General features: G+C 51.6%; 2 protein-coding genes across 8 annotated transcripts; both read left to right on the top strand.

Moving 5' to 3' along the window:
* The first annotated feature begins 53 nt into the window (after positions 1-53).
* Rnf31 (ring finger protein 31) lies at positions 54-11,889 on the top strand. Of its 2 annotated transcripts, none has more exons than XM_006252000.5 (21): positions 54-533; positions 630-776; positions 922-1,077; positions 1,291-1,350; positions 1,446-1,515; positions 2,832-3,009; positions 3,460-3,838; positions 4,009-4,284; positions 4,538-4,786; positions 4,876-5,061; positions 5,175-5,381; positions 6,885-7,058; positions 7,140-7,238; positions 7,329-7,418; positions 9,242-9,356; positions 9,430-9,548; positions 9,798-9,911; positions 10,055-10,112; positions 10,852-10,948; positions 11,473-11,641; positions 11,749-11,886. In XM_006252000.5, exons 1-21 carry the CDS (start codon positions 345-347, stop codon positions 11,800-11,802), a joined length of 3,186 nt encoding a protein of 1,061 aa, XP_006252062.1. In that variant the 5' UTR covers positions 54-344; the 3' UTR covers positions 11,803-11,886. The 2 variants fall into 2 exon arrangements, with proteins under 2 accessions (XP_006252062.1, NP_001102338.2); NM_001108868.1 differs by having other exon boundaries at positions 227-533; positions 4,006-4,284; positions 11,749-11,889.
* A 136-nt stretch (positions 11,890-12,025) lies between these two features.
* Positions 12,026-18,485, top strand: Irf9 (interferon regulatory factor 9). 6 transcript variants are annotated; one of them, XM_039093300.2, is made up of 10 exons: positions 12,026-12,460; positions 12,835-12,949; positions 13,287-13,467; positions 13,781-13,964; positions 14,152-14,225; positions 14,392-14,506; positions 14,607-14,678; positions 15,618-15,962; positions 16,909-17,024; positions 17,153-18,485. In XM_039093300.2, exons 3-10 carry the CDS (start codon positions 13,288-13,290, stop codon positions 17,261-17,263), a joined length of 1,197 nt encoding a protein of 398 aa, XP_038949228.1. In that variant the 5' UTR covers positions 12,026-12,460; positions 12,835-12,949; position 13,287; the 3' UTR covers positions 17,264-18,485.
* Positions 18,486-19,512: the final 1,027 nt, after the last annotated feature.

Raw genomic sequence — 19,512 nt, forward strand, 5'->3', positions numbered from 1 at the left:
CCGGAAGGGGCGGGATAATCAAGGGAAAGCGAAGAAGAGAGACTGACTCGGAGGAAAAAGGTTCTGTCGCATTATGGGAGGAGCCGGGACCCCGGTTTCCTTATTGGCGGCGACCTGGCCGCTCTTCCTGATCATAGCTTTTCCGTCACTCTGAACCCGCCTTTTCCTCCAAAGTGGTCCACAGTCCCGCCCTCTCTGCCAGGACTTCCTGTTCCCGGTAACCCTGGCCGTGGCTGGGTTTGTAGCGGGGCGGTGGCTTGAGTGACCCCGGGCTGTTGTGGCGCTGCGCGCACCTGCGCCCGCCCCTTGAGGACAGCGAAGCTGAGCCTGTCTCCGGTCTCAGGATGCCAGGAGACGAGGAGCGAGCCTTCCTAGCGGCCCGCGAGGAGCTGGCGAGCGCCCTGAGGTGGGATTCTGCGCAGGTATTTCCCCTGGAGCAGCTCACGCCGCTTCTGGCCACCTCTCTGCCACTCTCCTCCCGCTACCGGCAGCTGGATGCCGGACGCCTGGTCCGCTGCAACGCTCATGGGGAGGTGAGGCCAAGCCCGCCCGGCGCGCCATGGAAGGGGACCTAGGCTCAGAGGCCAGGTGGGCTAGGCTCACAACTCTGCTTTTCTGAATGTTCCCAGCCTCGAAACTACCTCAACACTCTATCCACGGCCCTGAACATCCTGGAAAAGTATGGTCGAAACCTCCTCAGCCCACAGCGGCCCCGGTATTGGCGCTCAGTGAAGTTTAATAACCCTGTCTTTCGCAGCACGGTGGATGCTGTGCAGGTGAAACCCTTGGGCCTTATCGGAGAAGGGGATTAGACCTATGCTTGGGGTTGACCAGAAGGGCTTGAGGGCACGCTGAGTGGGGGACCAGCTCTATTGCCTAGGAGATCTGTTAGATGGTGACCCGATCCTGAATGTGTGCCAGGGTGGCCGGGATGTGCTACGGTTGTATGGCTATACCGAGGAGCGCCCAGATGGATTGAGTTTCCCCGGAGGGCAGGAGGAACCAGATGAATACCAGGTTGCCATAGTCACACTAGAAGTACTACTGCTTCGCACGGAGCTCAATTTGCTGTTGCAGGTGAGATGGCCTTGTGATCCTAAGGTCTTAAGCGCCATACTGGGAGCGCCACCTAATGCAAGCCACTTTGAATCCCCCCATGCTGGGGAATTCTGTTGCTGCAGCAGTTTGGAAGGAAGCTTCTGCTACACTTTCTCCCTCTGGAATGTTAGGGGATGGGGCTTACGAGGAGAACTTGGTTCAAGGTGGGAATTCTTTGAATCTTCTTTGCAGAATACTCATCCAAGACAGAACGCACTGGACCAGCTACTAAGAGACAGCGTTGAAGATGACGTAAGGATGGCAGAAAGGGTGTTGTTAAACCAAGGGAACCGAGTTTATGGGGTTCTGTGCCCCCCAACTTGCACATTCTCTGCTTTCCTTCTCAGATGCTGCAGCTTTCAGAGTTTCACCCCCTTTTGAGAGAGATTGTTCCTGGCCCCCTCCCCTCTGCCCCAGGTATTATATGGTCCTTTGTGGGAGAAAATATTAGACTGAGTTGATGCAGATTTAGGATTTCCTTTTGTTCTCTTGTATTTGTTTTTTTTTATTAATTAATTTATTATATATGAGTACAGTGTGGCTGTCTTCAGGCACACCAGAAGAGAGCATCAGATCCCATTACAGATGGTTGTGAGCCACCATGTGGTTGCTGGGAATTGAACTCAGGACCTCCGGTGGAGCAGCCAGTGCTCTTAACCACTGAGCCATCTCTCCAGCCCTTTCATTTGTCTTTTATTTCAAGAGATTAAAGCCCCGCCTCCTGCCCACCACCATGGATCCAGATGTTGTAAAGAATAGTTTTGTGACTTGCCCTAACCCATAACAGATTTAAGTGTAACTTGGTCTTTTCTTTTTTTTAATATTATTTTTAGTTGTGGGAAGTGGGCGGGTGGATATGTGCGTGTAGGCACAGGTGCCCATGGAAGCCAGAAGCAACCGATTCCCCCAGGGCTGGGGTTACAGACTGTATGAACTGCCCAACAGGAGTACCGGGAATGACACTGCAAGAGCGGTGCTTGATCTTAACCACTGAGCCGTCTCTCCAGCTGAGCAATCTGTTTAAGAAGGGGTTGGAGAGATGGCTCAGTGGTTCAGAGCCCCTCTGGCTCTTACACAGGACTTAAGTTCAAGTCCCAGCATCCACTTGGTAGTTCACAGCCATTCCTAACTCCAGTTTTAAGGATCTGGCCCTTGTTTGAATGCTATGACACATATGCTACACAAAAAATTTAAAAGTAAAGAGAGAGAGAGAGAGAGAGAGAGAGAGAGAGAGAGGCCAGACCTGGTAGGTAGCTCACACCTTTAGTCATAGTACTGGAGAGGCAGAGGCAGGTGGATCTCTGTGAGTTTGAGGCCACAGTGAGTTGCAGACCAGGCCAGAGCTACCTGGTGGTGAGGCGGGAATAAAGGTGATGCTTCTCTTTCTGTGTCTGACTTGTTTTGCTCAATATGGTATCCTCCAGTTTCATCCATTATCCTTTACATAACAAGGTTTTTTTTTCCTTGTAACTAGTACCTCAGCATGTCTGTGATTAGAAAAGTTACTTATGGGTTGGGGATTTAGCTCAGTGGTAGAGTGCTTGCCTAGCAAGCGCAAGGCCCTGGGTTCGGTCCCCAGCTCCGAAAAAAAGAAAAGAAAAAAAAAAAGAAAGAAAAGTTACTTATGTGTGTAAACATCTCCACTCACCTGTTGATAGGCACACAAGGACTCCATGTCTTGGCTGGAGTGGTATGCCTGTTAAGTTTTACTCTTTTGATGTCTTTTTTTCCAGGCCATACTCCTGGTCCCTGCTTTCTCTGTGGTTCTGCCCCAGGCACACTGCACTGTCCAGCCTGTAACCAAGCTTCATGCCCAGCTTGTGACCTTTTGTTCCATGGGCATCCGTCCCGTGCGCATCACCTTCGCCACACCCTACCCGGGGCCCACCAGACCACCAACCTAAGCTCTAGGTGAGAGGCTTCTTCCTCTTCTTGGTAAGAGGGAAATTAAGAGGAAAATGGAAGATTACTTGAGTATCTCTTATAGGCCAGGTTCTCTATTAAAGAGTGTTTTATAGAAAACAGCCCTCAAGGAGATTCTAGACGTAAACACTCAGTCACAACGAGACAGATTGTTATACTCAGGGAGACAGTGGATGGCTACAGTCTCAGCTGAAAGATCACTGCAGTCAGTATTTTAAACATCTAGCACGATGTTAGGAGATCGCTTCCTGGAAGAAGTTGTCTATAATCCATCATTTAAATATTAAATCATATATGGGGATGAGAGTGGATGCAGATAGAACAGCAGTCACAGAGGCCAGGGTCGTATGTATAACCCAGGTGATAGGAAAGGCTGGGGTGAGGGAACTCGGGTACTAACTTCTACCTTCTTCAGCCACGTCTGCTTTTCTATTACAGTTTACCTGCCTCGTCCCAACCACGGCCCCACTCCTCCTCCCTGGCCATGGGAGATAGCTCTCTCTCTTCCCCTGACCCTGCAAATGCTTGTCTGCCCTGGCACTGTCCTACCTGTGCCACATTAAACGAGCCTTGGGCAGTGTTCTGTGCAGCCTGTAGTCAGCCCAAAGGCTGTAAGGTGCGGGGAAGAGAGAGTTCCCAAGGAACTGGGGTCCTAGAGCCCGAGCCTGCACGGGATCAGTGGGCCTGCCAGAGCTGTACCTTTGAGAATGAGGCAGCAGCCGTGCTCTGTGCCATCTGTGAGCGACCTCGGCTGGCCCAGCCTCCCAGCTTGGTGGTGGATTCCCATGACGCTGGTGTTTACCAACAGCCCCTTAAGGTAACCCACTCCTGGCCTTCCCCGCTCCTCATTGGCTCCTGTTAACCTCAAAATTATTTTCTAAATTTGCATTCTGTCTTCTTTGAGTTTCCCCCCAGTATTTCTCTGTGTCACTGTCATGAACCTCTGTCACACAGTCAACAGGGTAATTCTCTCTACCTCTCCAGCAGGAGGATACTTTGCTCTCCGCTGCCCAGTCTCAGGTGTGGCACTGTGACCATTGTACCTTCTGCAATTCAGGCCCTGTCTGGGTGTGTGCCATGTGTAACCGGACTCGCAGCCCCATCCCTGCACAGCCCTATCCCAGCTCCTTGGAGAAGGGACTCTCACAGCCAGGGTCCTCACAACACCTCAGCTCCTCCCTGCCTGCTTCCTGTGGAGATCCAGAGAAACAGCGCCAAGATAAGATGCGGAAGGAAAGTCTCCAGCTAGTGAACATGATCCAGGTGAGGACGGGGCCTGGGGTGAGATGGGGCTGAGCTGAGGGCAAGGAAGATGCCGCAGATTGTTAACCGCCATTCTGTTATCAGAATGTTAGCTGTAGCTGCTTCACTGTTGAAAGCCTGCCCAAGGGCAGTTAGCATGCTGCACCCCGGTCACATGATCAACGTTGCTTAGCTGAACCACTCCTGGTCAGGCAGAGGGTGAGCCCCCTTCCTGATGTGCCTCTGCCATTGTCCGGATGCAACCGTTCTTTAGGAAGGGGAAGCTGCAGGTGCCAGTCCAGAAGAGATCTTCTCGGCTCTACAATACTCGGGCACTGAGGTGCCCCTGCAGTGGTTGCGTTCAGAGCTGTCCTACGTCTTGGAGATGGTGGCTGAGCTAGCTGGACAACGGGATCCAGAGCTCGGTGCCTTTTCCTGTCAGGAAGCCCGGAAAGCCTGGCTTGATCGTCATGGCAACCTTGATGAAGCTGTAGAGGAGTGTGTGAGGGCCAGGAGGAGGAAGGTACCATTGTGTTGTGGGGGTGGCATGGGTGGAGAGTACCAGAGCCTCTCTGGCTTGCTTTACGTTTTTCTCACCGCTCTGAAATGCAGGTGCAGGAGCTCCAGTCCCTGGGCTTTGAGCCTAAAGAAGGGTCGCTGCAGGCATTGTTCCAGCATGGGGGTGATGTGGCCCGGGCCCTAACTGAGTTACAGCGACAGCGCCTGGAGCCTTTCCACCAGCGCCTCTGGGGCAGAGACCCCGAACCCACTCCCTGCTGGGATGGCCTGGATAGACAGGTGCTGAGAGTGGGCAGGGCCTACCATCCCACTTAAAGGAATAAGGGAAAATTGGAGGGAGAAGGTCCTGGGAGTCTGACAGCCATTGTGTCTCCTCCTGACTCACACTGCAGAGCCTGGTCAGACGCCTTCTGGCGGTATACACACTCCCCAGCTGGGGTCGAGCAGAGTTGGCGTTAGCGCTGCTGCAGGAGACACCCAGGAACTATGAGTTGTTGGACGTGGTGGAGGCCGTGAGGCACAGTCAGGACCGGGCCTTTCTGCGCCGACTGCTTGCCCAGGAATGTGCTGTGTGCGGGTGGGCCCTTCCCCGAAACCGGGTAAGCCTCTTCCTAGCTTGTGCACCTTCCTGGAGAGCACCCACCTCATCCTGGGTGGCCTTGTCTTCTACTCTTGTCCCTACATTCCCGAAGCCTTCTGATGAGGAACAGGAACACCCCATTTAGGAAATGTTGAATCTTCACACGTTGTATTAGCCAGCTCACGAAGAGAAAAGGTTTACTTCAGCGTGCTGTTTTTGAGGTTTTAGTTGGTTTTGCTGTTTGGGCCTTTGTTGGTGCATCAGGTAGGATGTGTCAGCTCAGAGCCAGGAAGAAAGGAAGATAAGGGGTGCCGAGGCACTCTCAGGGCATGTCCTAGTGACCAAAGACCTCGGCCCCCTCCCAAGCACCCCACTTTTGCCAGCTGTGTGCCTCACAGCTTTAAGCCTTGCTCGCAGGAGGCAGAGAGGCAAGCAGATCTCTTGTGAGTTTGAGGCCATTCTGTTCTACGTGGAGAGTTCTAGACTACTCAGAGCTACCTAATAAGATTCTGCCAATCAAAAAAAGCTAAAAGATGATCTGTAGCAAACGTGCAATAATATGAAAGACTCAGACACTAAGCTTGCTGCTCCCCTCTGCTCACAAACCCTCTGCTCTCGGCGCCTGCTGTCTGTATGTGCATAGGGTTAATTCGAAGTGGATCTCAAGCATCACATGGTTTTATCTATAAGTATTTTAGCATGTATTGCCAAAAAGGGAAATGTTATTTGAAAAATATAACCACAGCAACCACACCAATAGAGAGTAGCAACTTCTTAATTTTTTTTTTTTATTGCATGTTTGTGCATTGGTTTGTGTCACATGTATATGGGTGCCCATGGGGGTCAAAAAGATTTCAAATCTCTTGGAACTGAAATCACAGCTGTTTGGTAGGAGGTGATTTTGGATGAACTGATCCTCCTGCCTCCGTGTACCCAGGGCTAGGATTACAGGCATGTGCCGTCACATGGCAACGCACTGGGGGTTAAATGCCTTCGTGCACAATTTATACCCGGCATAGTAATCTTGGATGTCACAATATCTAGGCGATAGAAATAGGTCTTTATTATATTCCGGGCTCCACTTAATCTAGGTCAAAGGTGACAGTTCTTCAGGTAAATACATCCTCTCTCAGTCAGACTGCATGTGGTTTCGGGGTTTTGGTTTGGATAGTGTGTGTGTGTGTGTGTGTGTGTGTGTGTGTGTGTGTGTGTGTGTACAAACATATAGCACATACACATAATTGCCTTTCGCTTTTGGGTAAACGTAAATGCCTTTAAAGACACACGTTGCCTCTCTTTAGATCTCACCATTGCTGGCTGCCGTCCATCCAGCTGTCTGTAGACCCATCTTACCTGCCTGGGGCCTCTAAGTGCTTGAGTGTGCTATTCTTCCCCACTTAGCTAGACCTTGGCTTTTCAGTGTATCCCTGAACCATGTGGTTGTTGTGTATCTTGTAGATTACTGACCCTTCCCGGGGCTGACAGCAGATCTCCCTTTCCCCCTCTCCCCCTCCCACTGTAGATGCAGGCCCTGATCTCCTGCGAGTGCACCATATGCCCTGAGTGTTTCCGCCAGCATTTCACCATTGCCCTGAAGGAGAAGCACATCACAGACATGGTGTGCCCTGCCTGTGGCCGCCCTGACCTCACCGATGATGCGCAGTTACTCAGTTACTTCTCCACCCTTGACATCCAGGTAGTACAGCCACTATGGCTTAAGTGGGCTGGGCTGTGAACCAGCTCCCACCCATCTACCACCTCTGCATCTTGTCCCCAGCTCAGAGAGAGCCTAGAGCCGGATGCATATGCTCTGTTTCATAAGAAGCTAACCGAGGCTGTGCTCATGCGAGACCCCAAGTTCTTGTGGTGTGCCCAGGTAAGCCTGGCAAACGAATCAACCGTTGAGGGCAGGGATGTTACCTGGTCAGGTCTGTCTTGAATAGCTTTTTTGTCTTTGTACTAACAGTGTTCCTTCGGCTTCATATATGAACGAGAACAGCTGGAGGCGACATGTCCCCAGTGTCACCAGACCTTCTGTGTGCGCTGCAAGCGCCAGGTGAGTTACACTTGCCCTCTCAGAAGTATTGACTAAGCTGTTGCCAGGTACTGTCTTAGTCTCAAGGAGTACATGGGCAGACAAAGCGGTCATGCTCTCTAAGCATCGAGAGCTGACTGGAGATCTAGAGAGATGACACAGTCAGTAAAGTGCTAGATGCAGTCACGAGGACCTGAGTGTAGTCCCCAGAACAACCACTTTACACAAATAAACAAACTGGGTCAGAGCTGGAGAGAGGGTCGGGAATTAAGAGGCTGCTCTTCTGGAAGACCTGGGTTCAGTTCCCAGCATGCACATGGCATCTCACGTCTGGGTTTAACTCCAGTTCCAGGGGATCTCACATCCTCTTCTGGTCTTGGGCACGATCATGTGTTTGGTGAACAGACATGCAGGCAAAACACCCATACACATTAAATAGATGAGGTTTTGAAAGCTGGGTTAGAGCCAGTGAGCTAACTCAAGGAGTATGGGTAGAGGTTTTATCACCAGACCTGACACCCTGAGTTCTTTTCCCAGGACTCACATAGTAAAAGGAGAGAAGTGGCTTCTACTAGGTGTCTGGTTATTGCTTTTGGTTTTTGTCTGTCCTGGAACTTTGTAGACCAGGCTGGCCTTGAACTCTGAGATCTACCTGCCTCTGCCTCCCACGTGCTAGGATTGAAAGCATGCACCACCACTACCTGGATAAAATTAATTAATTTTTAAAATAAAGAGTTAATCTGGGTAGTGATGGCACATGCCTTTAGTCCTAGTACTTGGGAGGCAGAGGCAGGAGGATCTCTATGAGTTCCAGGACAGCTTGTTCTACAGAATGAGTTCTAGGACAGCCAGGGCTACACAGAGAAACCCTGTCTTAAGCCCTTTCCCCCACGCCCCCACAAAAAAAAGAAAAGAAAAGTTTAAAGCCAACTGTGGTGGAATCCACTTGTAATTCCACCACTGAGGGGTTAACAGGTGAATCCACTGGATCTGCTGGCCAGTCACCATAGCCTGTTTCTGTTCCAGGCCAGTGAGATATCCGGTCCCAAAAAGAGGTGATCCAAGGCATTATACCCTGGCCTCTGCACACACGCATACACAGGGGCACTCGTACACAGACACATAAACACACACACACACACACACACACACACACACACAGAGAGAGAGAGAGAGAGAGAGAGAGAGAGAGAGAGAGAGAGAGAAAATGAGAATGCAAAACTTCCTAGGTGGGGAGTCAGGCTCGGAGAAAAACATGGAGGAAGAGAGGAGCGTGCATACAGGCAAAAGTTCTGTCAAGGAGTTAGTAGAAGCTGACCTGAGAGAAGCTAGATCCCTGAGGCACATGGTTGGAGCCAGCTGCCACAGACGGCAGGCAGACCTTGAGGCCAGTATTGGCTTTCATTTTGACACTATCCTTTGTCTTCCAAAAGGTTGGCCTGATACCAGGACCCTTGGGTCTGTGTCACAGAACAGAATGACACCTGTGGCCCTACTCCCAGACCTCAGGGTCAGCATGCTAGTAGCAGTCGGAAGCTCCCTGATACCTACTTTGAAAGTGGAGAGTGGGGTGGAGTGAGCAGGCCGTACTGGAAGGAGCATTCCACAGTTACCTGGAGTGAGGTGTAGCAGTAGGCACAGAGAGGTTAGGCTTGGAAGGGAACAACCAAGGTTTGTGGGTGACTGCAGTAGTGTGGGGACATGAAGAAAGAGTGGCCCTCAGTTTTAGGATCTAAGTGGATGGTGGGCAACAGTGACGTGAACAAGCTGGGCCCACTGGGTGTGAGTAGTTTCGACAGGGCATGGGGCAGAGCTTCCATCACAGCCCCCTTCCCTCCTGGCAGTGGGAGGAGCAGCACAGAGGGCGGAGCTGTGAGGATTTCCAGAACTGGAAACGCACCAATGACCCAGAGTACCAGGCTCAAGGCCTGGCCATGTACCTTCAGGAAAACGGCATAGGTAAGCCTCTGCTCATAGTCGGAGGGCGTGGGTGTTGGGGTGCTGCCCTCACCCTGAGCTGCTGCCCTTCCAGACTGCCCCAAATGCAAGTTCTCATACGCACTGGCCCGAGGAGGCTGCATGCACTTCCACTGCACACAGTGTCGCCACCAGTTCTGCAGCGGCTGCTACAATGCCTTTTACGCCAAGAATGTGAGTTCAGAGAGCAAGGGAAGGAGGGAGGTGTGGGAGGCTGCCGTGGGGCTTGAGGGGCGGGGGCCAGGGAATGGAGAGAGAGGTCAGTAGGATAGAAAGCATCTCTGTCCTCCTCCCCACTTTGCTTGCTCCAGAGTTGTTCTTTCTCCCTCTCCTCTCTTGCCCACACCCCCTTGCACCGGGGTTCTTGAGAGTCCAGGACCCCAACAGTTTCCAACTTCCTTCTCCTATCTGGGTTTTTACCAGAAATGTCCAGACCCTAACTGCAAGGTGAAAAAGTCCCTGCATGGTCACCACCCTCGAGATTGCCTCTTCTACCTACGGGATTGGCCTGCTGCCCGGCTCCAGAAACTTTTGCAGGTCAGAGGTGGCCAGCCTGGCTGGGTGTGTAGATTGCTGGGTGACAGGGCACAGGATGGGCAAGAGTGGGAGAGACCGAATGCTGGGAAATGGGACAGTGGCTGGATCGAGGGAAACAATGCCCTGTCTCTATTTCTCCCCAGGACAATAATGTCATGTTTAACACAGAGCCTCCTGCCGGCACACGGGCAGTCCCTGGAGGTAAGTGTTAGACAAACCTCTAAAGTGGGGATGGTGGACTGGGCCCCCATGGTAACGGGTAAAGATGTCGGGGAGGCTTGGGTCTGGAGTCATTTGTCGGCCCTTTTGTGTGGTCGTTAACCTCTCCTCCGTGCTTGTTTCTTCTCGTGAAATGAGAATATCCACCTAACGGCTGAGCTGTGCTGCAGGACGTGACATTAAAACGCTCGACCCTTAAATGTCTGTGCACGCTCTCTAATAGTTAAGATTCATTAATTAACTCTGAGTATTAATGATGCCTGCCAGTCGTTTTAGGTTTTAGGCTACAGTTTTAGGTTCTGTGCTGGTAACAAAAGATGCTGAGTAAGGTTCTAACCCACCCTGCTCACCTTCTAGGCAGAGGTGAGATCTCCAGAGAATAAGCTGGCTGTGCAGGAGCTAAATAGCAACCAGGAGACCAGTTTTAAGAGCATGTGATGGGCCAGCCAAAACTACATAAACAGACAGACAGACACGCACACGCACACACACACACATGCATGCAGGCGCATAGACAGACAGGTGCACGCATGCACGTGATTATGGACCATAAGCCACTTTGGTAGAAAGTAGAGCCTCGGGATCTTCACCCCATTTCTCAGTCACTGTGCTGCTCTAACCGGCTCCCAAGTGCTCCTGTAACTGCTCCTGCTCCAGCAGGATCTCCTGGGCTCAGAGCCCTCACCCAACATGCACTCCTTCCTTCCCTTCTTCCTCTTAGGTGGCTGCCGAGTGATGGAACAGAAGGAGGTTCCCAGTGGGTTCAGGGATGAAGCTTGTGGCAAGGAAACTCCGCCTGGCTATGCCGGCCTGTGTCAGTGAGTGCCTACCAGTGCATGGAGCATGGTGTTGGGATGAGGGCTAGGCTGCCCAGGCAGTAAGGTGGGGTCTCTGGGGCCAGCTGGTCCTTCACAAAGTAGGAGGGAGGAAGGGACGGGTCCCTGGCCTATCCCATGGGCGGGTAGTGGCAGGCAGCATTGAGTACAGCAGGCAGGGGAGCTAATAATAGTCTCCCTCATATAAGAATCCCAGTGTGTCCAGGACAGCCAAGGCCGTTTACTCAGAGAAACACTGTCCCAAAACAGCAAACTCCCAGTGTGGGCTGGTGAGACAACTCTGTCTGTTGGTAAAGGTACTTGGGGCCAGGCATGAGACCAGAGTTCTGTCCCCCAACCCCACGTAGTGAACGGAGAAAACCACCTCAAGTTGTCCTCCTGCTTGCATATGCTCGCCCTGACCTGAGTGCGAGTAGATGCATACAGCATAGCACAGTAAGAGAGAACAAGGTGTTAGGCTCACGCGGTTAATATTAAGCAGGAGAATAAATACCTCATCTCCCCAGGGCACACTACAAAGAGTATCTTGTGAGCCTCATCAATGCCCACTCGCTGGACCCAGCGACCCTGTATGAAGTGGAGGAACTGGAGACAGCCACTGCACGCTACCTACATTTAACGCCCCAACCCATGGATGGAGAGGATCTTCCTGCTTACCAGGCCCGGTTGTTACAGGTAGCACTGTCACCCCCCGGCTTTTCCTCTGCCCTTCCAAAAGTCACCTGTGACAGCCTGTTTCTCCACTGCAGGTTTCCAATATCATTATCCTCTGTCTTTTGCAGAAGCTGAGAGAAGAGGTGCCCTTGGGACAGAGTATTGCTCGCAGAAGAAAGTAGCTGAGAGCCGGGTCCTAATGGACCTTCCTGAACCCAGCCTTCAGCAGCAGTTCCAGCACCAATAAAGAGGCATCTTATGGCCTAGGCTTCTTGGTGGTCCTTCTTCCTGGCCTCACCATCTAGGGGCATTAGGGGAAGGGAGGGGGTAGAAGAACAGAATCTTGTGAGATGGGCCCCCTCAGCCTACTGTCCAATCACCCCAGGACCCCTGGCCAGGAAGAAACGAAGCACCACAGATGAACAACAGACTCTCCACATCTAACCACCTGGCGTGGGTTCAACCTCTTTAAACTCCGTGTACCTCGGCCGCTCAGTGAGATCACCTAACGTGTACCAAGCAGACCCTGTGGGGAGCACACATCAGTCTCCGGGTCAGATCTGGAGACTGCCTTCCTGGGAAGCAGACACGGGGAGTGGTTCTGGGAGGAAGGAGGAGTCTGACCGGAGCCACGGGCCCAGGGCGGCTCTGTCGCCGAAAGCTTCGGATGCTGCTTCCCTCTGGTGGTGATCGCTTGCCCTGCAGCTCAGACCACGTGATTTCTAGGAACTGCACCTCCCTGGAGGAGAACTGAAACTTAGGGTGGGGACTGTAGAAAGGGGAGGAGAGATCAGAAACAGCCTAGAACAAGCAGAGCCTGGTACATCCTCGGTCGCTCAGGTAAGAGCAGTTCTGCAGGGGGACCAACTGGAAGCACTGAGAGGGGGCTGGTGAGGGCTCCCCAGGGCCCTGGGCTACAGGGAGAGTCAGGCTGGTGAATCTGAAAATAGGTTTGGCCTGAGTGAGAAACTGATACTGGGCCTGTGGGCAGGGCAGGAGGGGGAGGGACTGCTGCCAACTAGACTGTTGAGGAAGGCCCTTTGTGGGCCTCAGTTAACCTTTGTTTTTCTTGCCTCTGGCCCTGCCCACTTCTGCTTCAGCTCCACCCTTGCCCCCAGCTGCCCCACCTACCCCACTAGCAACAGGGGAATGGTAGTGAGATGGTTGGTCGGCTGGGGAGATAGATGCCTTAACTGCCAATGTCCACTCTGCAGATGCCTGGGATCTAAACAGTCTGATACAAGGAACAGGTCATTGAGGGGATTCTCCCAAGTAACACATCTGAAACACTTCGACTTACTAAGACCAATGTCCGTGGTTCCCTTTCAGGTGTGATAACTTGGAATTTTAGAAAGAAATTTTAAGAATTAGTTTCTACCTCGGAGAATGCTGCTAGAGAGAAAAGAACATGGAAGGGTCTTCAGGGAAGGGCCTTTGCATGAAGTTGGCCCTGGTGGTCAGAGGTTAGCAGGAGTTTCCCAAGTTGTTGGCTCTCCCTGGGCATGGTGTCACTTATCCCTGATCCCAGCATTTCAGAAGCAGGTAGGTCTCTGAGTTTAAGTCCAGCTTGGTGTGTATAGTGAGTCCCAGGCCAATCAGGATAACATAGTGAAATCCTGTCTCGAAATTAAAAATAGTTCTTATAGATCCTGTCTCTTCTTCCTAGGATGGCCACAGGCAAAGCACGCTGTACCCGAAAGCTCCGGAACTGGATAGTGGAACAGGTGGAAAGTGGGCAGTTCCCAGGGGTGTGCTGGGACGACGCAGCCAAGACCATGTTCCGGATTCCCTGGAAGCACGCAGGCAAGCAAGACTTCCGAGAAGACCAGGATGCTGCCATATTCAAGGTGAGAGTTCCTGAAGCCACGGTCCCAAGGATGGTGCCTGCAATGGTGTGTCCCTCCCGAAGCACTTTTGTGTGTGTTGGGGTTTGGATAAAGGCAATACTAGGAAGTAGAACCAACGATGTCATTCGGAGAGCCGCGGTCGAAAACTGCTAAGGACTTCAAGTCAGCGAGAAAACAGACTACAAAGCCAGTATAGGCTTCTCTGCTTTCAACTCCTGTATGGTTGCTCAGGGCACATGCTTGTGCAATCAGCCGTTTGGAGGGACATCTGGAGTCTGCAATACGTTCCTTTCTTCATTTCCTCTCTGACTAGGCCTGGGCACTGTTTAAGGAAAAGCACAAAGACGGGGACATAGGAAACCCTGCTGTCTGGAAGACTCGCCTACGCTGTGCCCTCAACAAGAGTTCCGAATTTGAGGAGGTTCCCGAGAGAGGCCGGATGGATGTTGCAGAACCCTACAAAGTATATCGAATACTGCCAGCAGGAACCCTCCCCAGTGAGTGCTCTCTTGCCAGCCGCTCCCGGACGGGCAAATTGACAAGAATAGAGATAAGAACCCTCTGTGGACTGACAGCCCTTCCTGGACTCTCTTCCTGCCCAGCTTTTTGCTGCTTCAGATACTTTTCTCCCTCCGTCTTTTAGAAGACCTAACTCTCTTCTACCTGCAACATTTATTTCCACAGCCCAACCAAGAAACCAGAAATCGCCATTCAAGCGAAGTATCAGTTCTGTGTCACCTGAGAGGGGAGAGTGTAAGGTAAGGAAGGGCACCACTCAGACACTTACTTAGACACTTACTTATCCCTGCCTTCAAGGCGCCCTTGACAGTGTGAGTGTGGGGGAACGGGAGTAGGGAGGAGATCAAAGAGCGGGATAGGATAATCAGCAGGAGGGTGTGCGAGCGAGAGATGTTCTGTCTGTAGGAAAATGGGATTGTAAGCCACTCAGACAGCGGCAGCAATGTCTGTGGTGGTGGCAGCAACGGTGGCGGCAGCAGTGACAGCTGTGGCAGCACCAGCAGCTCTGAGCTAGAGGAAGGTACGGCACCGTCTCCCCTACCTCTGTGTCTCTGTTGCACATTTCCTCTCAGTCTCTTCAGTGCCACCCTCAATGATCAGTACCTATGCTTCCTGTCCAGGAGCTGGCACAACTGAAGCCACCGTTCAAGAGGACCCAGTGTTCATGGAGAATCCGCTTCCTCCGAACTCAGGTGTGTGGCCCTTCCCTGTTCCCTTCCTCTCGGGTCTGCTTCCTCAGACTTTGCCTGTGTTGTCTACCCTAGAAGAACCCCACTCGTACCAATTGAACACTCCGTGTAGCCGACCATACTTTATATAGCTTTTTCGCCCTCAGAAAACAGCTTAAGTACTCTGTTCTTCCAACAGCCACATTGAAACATTTATTTCTTTTATCATCCAGAAAAGTCCAGGCTGTGAGGTTTTCTTGTACACACTGCAGCCATGAGCATTAAGTTCTAATGGGCATGACTCCCAAGTGATGGGGGAAGAGAGGAAAGCATCAATGTGGAGAAGGAAGGCACCTTTCTTTTCTCTTCTTCCTTTTTTTTTTTTAGATTTATTCATTTATTATATATAAGTACACTATAGCTGTCTTCAGGTATTCCAGAAGAGGGCATCGGATCTCTTTACAGATGGTTGTGAGCCACCATGTGGTTGCTGGGAATTGAACTCATGACCTCTGGAAGAGCAGTCGGGTGCTCTAAACCGCTGAGCCATCTCTCCAGCCCTCTTCTTCCTTTTTTTAAAGACAGCCTCATGACGGCAGACTGACAGCACTGTAGCTAAAGATGACCTTGAATTCCTGGTCTTCCTGGGATTACAGATGTGCTAGCATGCTGGGTCCTAAGGGTTTATGCTGATTGAACCTTGCCTGGGCTTTAAGCATGGTAGGCAACCACTGAGCCACATTATCAGATGAAAGGAACCTTCCCTAACCTTTAGTTAGGAAAGGAGGAGCTGTCTCAGCCCTGCTCTCTCTCCCAGTGCTTTCTTGGATTCCTGCTCTGGACCTCAGTTTTCCCATTAGCAAAACGAGCTTCCCTTTTCTAAAGCCTTGTTACTTGGGCTGCCTTGGGGGAGAGGGCCTCCCAGCAGCCTTCAGGGCTCCTCCTGAACCTTTCTGTCCCCAGACTACTCGCTGCTGCTCACCTTCATCTATGGCGGGCGCGTGGTGCATGAGATCCAGGTGCACAGCCTAGACTGTCGGCTTGTGGCTGAGCCCTCAGACCCGGAGAGCAGCATGGTGCAGCAGGTGGTGTTTCCCAGACCTGACCCACTGGAGCCCACCCAGAGCCTGCTGAATCAGCTCGAGAGAGGCATCCTGGTGGCCAGCAATTCCAGAGGCCTCTTTGTTCAGCGCCTCTGCCCCATCCCCATCTCCTGGAACGCACCCGAGGCCCCACCTGGGCCTGGGCCTCATCTGCTGCCCAGCAATAAGTGTGTGGAGCTCTTCAGTACCACATACTTCTGTAGAGGTAAGGGTGTCCCGGCTCGACCTCCCCTTCCTCGTTATCCTGTGCGCCCGGTGGGTTTCCCCACCACCCTCCCCAGCAGCTCATCCTCACTGCGTGGGACCCCTGCGTTGTGTGATACACATGTTCTGTAGCCATATTGTTCCACTCTGCAGACTTCCCCTAGCCAAGGCCACGGTAGATGAGGGTCAGCTGGAGTTGAGCTCTTAAGTGATACGTCTTGGGGAAGCAGCGTGGTTAAGTGAATTTGTACAGTTTAGTTTGCGTGGATTTTTAAGCCCTGTGACTCCTCAGACATTGGCAAACACAGCTCTGTGGAAGAGCCAAGACACCTTACCCACACTTGCCCCTCTCTCCCATCTCTCTGCCATATTGTAAGCATCTTCTAGGACTGTTCCTTCTCCCGTCCACTCTCGAGATTCCAGTCACAGCCTCTAAATGTGCGAGGAGGAGTGGAGAGAGGAACATTGAGGACAGAGTGCTGTCCTAGTATTGGGAGAGCAGGCAAGCAACCAAGGGGTTGGTAGGCAGGGCTGCTGCTTCTGAGGACTTCGAGCCTCTCAGCAGGAGCATCTGCTCCTGTGAACTGCAGGAAGGGGCTGCCTCTTCCTGCAGCAGCAGGGAGAACAGCTTAGTTCCTCGCAGCACCAAACCACAGTTTCTGCTGTGCCCTGGGTGCCGGAGTTACCCCATCCCAGTTTTCTCTGCGTTTGGCTCCCCAGGCAGTGTCACTTCACTCATGGCCCTCTATCTTTTTTGTTTTTGCTTTTGTGGCAAGTCCTCATACCACTCTGGGTGTCCTGGAACTCACTAAGTAGATCAGGCTGCCTCAAATGTGGTGACTCTGCCAACCTCAGCCTGACCAGCGTGCCTGGCCGCACACCACCATGCCTGACCTACTGCCATGCCTTGCCTTCTTCCTTCCAATCCTTGACCCTTTTTCTTTCAGATTTGGCCCAGTACTTCCAGGGCCAGGGACCTCTACCCAAGTACCAAGCAACACTGCATTTCTGGGACAGGAGTCCTAGCTCTAGCCATACCCAAGAGAATCTTATCACGGTGCGGGTAAGTTCAGCCCCGGGATGGAGCTCTGTGATGATTTGTCTCAGATAACTCCCTGAGGGAAGGGGCTGCAGGGTGGTGGCTGTCCCTACAGTGCTCACTGAGGCCGCTCCTCACTTCCTCCTGCACAGATGGAGCAGGCCTTTGCCCGAAATTTACTAGAGAAGATTCCAGAAGAGGAGAAAGCTGCCTTGTTCCTGGTACAGCACACAGAGCACCAACCTGCCACTCTCGCACTCTGATCCTCGGGTCCCCGTTGAAATAGACTTGTTCTCCACACCGTTGGTCTGCCTGCTTTCGTGATGATTCTTATCACTGTGGGCTTTCCAATGTGGCCAAGAGAAAGTGCAAGGATAACTTTTATCTTCAAAAACTATTCTGAGAGCCAGACTCGTTGGTGGATATTCATAATCTCAGCACTGGATTATGAGTTCAAGGACAACCTGGGGGAGACTTCTATTTCCTTTTTCTAAAGCTATATCTTCTTTCATTTCTAAGAAACTGGAAAGTTCCAAAGGGTGTGATCTCAGAGGAAATTTTGCTATCCTCCCAATCCCTAACTCTAAACCTAAGCTGTATGTATGTGTGTATGTATATATATAAATATATATTTCCCCCCTCAGTTCTCACTAGAATAAAATAAAATTTAGCTGGGTGAGGTAGTACACACTCGGCACATAGGAGTGTATGTGCAGAGGCAGGAAGATTGTGAGTTCAAATTCAAGGCCAGCCTTGGTGATACTGTCTGTCTCCAAACAGTAAATAAAAGCTTACTAAGAGAGAGAGATCAGGATCTGATTCGTTAGGAGAGGGTGGCAGGGGTTAAGATGGAGACCAAGGTACCCAGTATCTGGGTTCTCTGTCACATGGTGTTTCTGGGCCTAGCCAGAGTGCCATAGTCTCTAACCCATGGTGATTTCTCCTGCCCTAGCCTCCTGAGTGTTGGGGTTCTGGGTGTACACCACTATGCCTGGCCGTACCCCCATGTCTCCCTCCCTTTACTCTTTTTTCCAGTTGACCTTCCCGCCCCCCTTTTTTTTTCAGACTTGACCTGGTACTTCGAGGGTAAGGGGCCCCCACCCAAGTTACAGGCAACTGAGATTGGATTGGGGTCAACCTCTAAGACAGGCACTGTTGCCTACAGGCAGACAGCACTATAGCCACAAGGCGGTTTGAATGAGATTAGCCTCCATAGGCTCATATGTGAATTCTTGGTCCTCAGTGGACCCACCTGGGAAAGGTCAGGAGGTGTGGCGTTGGATGAGGTGTGTCAGTCACTAGCCATGGGCTTTGAGGTTTCCCTGCTAGCACACTCTCTGTGTCTCGTGCTTGTAAATCAGATGTAAGCTCTCAACCCCAGTACCATTCCTGGCTGCCTGCCTGCTGCTGTGTTCACTGCCGTTTTGGTCACGGACTCTAAGCCTTTAGAAATGTGAGCCCCAAATTAAACTTTGTCATTCCTAAGTTGCCTTGGTCATGGTATCTACTATAGCATTAAAAGGTAACTGAGGGAGCCGCCAACTTCATGTGGGACATTGTGGCTGCACAGTGTTTTGCTAGGGCTTCAGGAATGTGCCTGAATAGGGATGGTCCCCGGACTAGAAGTCTAGACCAGGAGGAGACACTGGAACTGTGGTCCAAACTTCCAGGACATAAGAGGGAAGGAAGCTTGAGGGAAGAGTTGCAGTGTCTGCTGTGTCTTCCTGTGTCTGCTGCTGCAGACATTGTGGGGACATGCTCGTCCTTGGTAACACTCAGTGTGACTGGCGGGCACTTCTAAACTGGATTCCTCTCTACTGAGCCCCACAAAAGGCAATCTGACCTAGGCCAGGCATGGTGGTTCGTGCCTATAATCACAGTACTTGGGAAGTGGAGGTAGGGGATCAGAATCAGGAGTCTGAGGGCTATCTGGGCTACCTGGGATCCTGACTCATTTGTTTGTTTGAGACAGAGCCTCACGGTGTAGCAGTGTCAGGCCCTGTCAGTCCTGGAACTCAGAATCTGCCTGCCTCTGACACCAGGCCAGCTTGACCCTGTCTTGGATAGCCATGTTTTGGTACTCTGTTCACTGAAATTTGAGTGCCTACTTGAGTTTTGGTTGGTTGGTTGGTTTGGTTTTTTTGACAGGGTTTCTCTGTGTAACTTTGGCTATCCTGGAACTTGGGTTTGTAGATGAGGCTAGCCCTCCAAGTAGCAGAGATCTTGTCTTTGCCTCCAGAGTGCTGGGATTAAAGGCATTTGCCATCCTCCAGTGCTTATTGGCTGACACTCCTCTATTATTCCATTTAACTTTGTCACCAAATGGGGAAGCTTTTCCTTCACAAAGCCTCTTTTTTTTTTTTTTTTCTTTTCTTTTTTGTTTTTTGGAGCTGGGGACCGAACCCAGGGCCTTGCGCTTACTAGGCAAGTGCTCTACCACTGAGCCAAATCCCCAACCCCACAAAGCCTCTTTAACACCTACATCGTGACTTCCACCAGATTACTTCCACTG

Source organism: Rattus norvegicus, chromosome 15 (genome assembly GCF_036323735.1).
Source record: "Rattus norvegicus strain BN/NHsdMcwi chromosome 15, GRCr8, whole genome shotgun sequence".
NCBI lineage: Eukaryota > Metazoa > Chordata > Mammalia > Rodentia > Muridae > Rattus > Rattus norvegicus.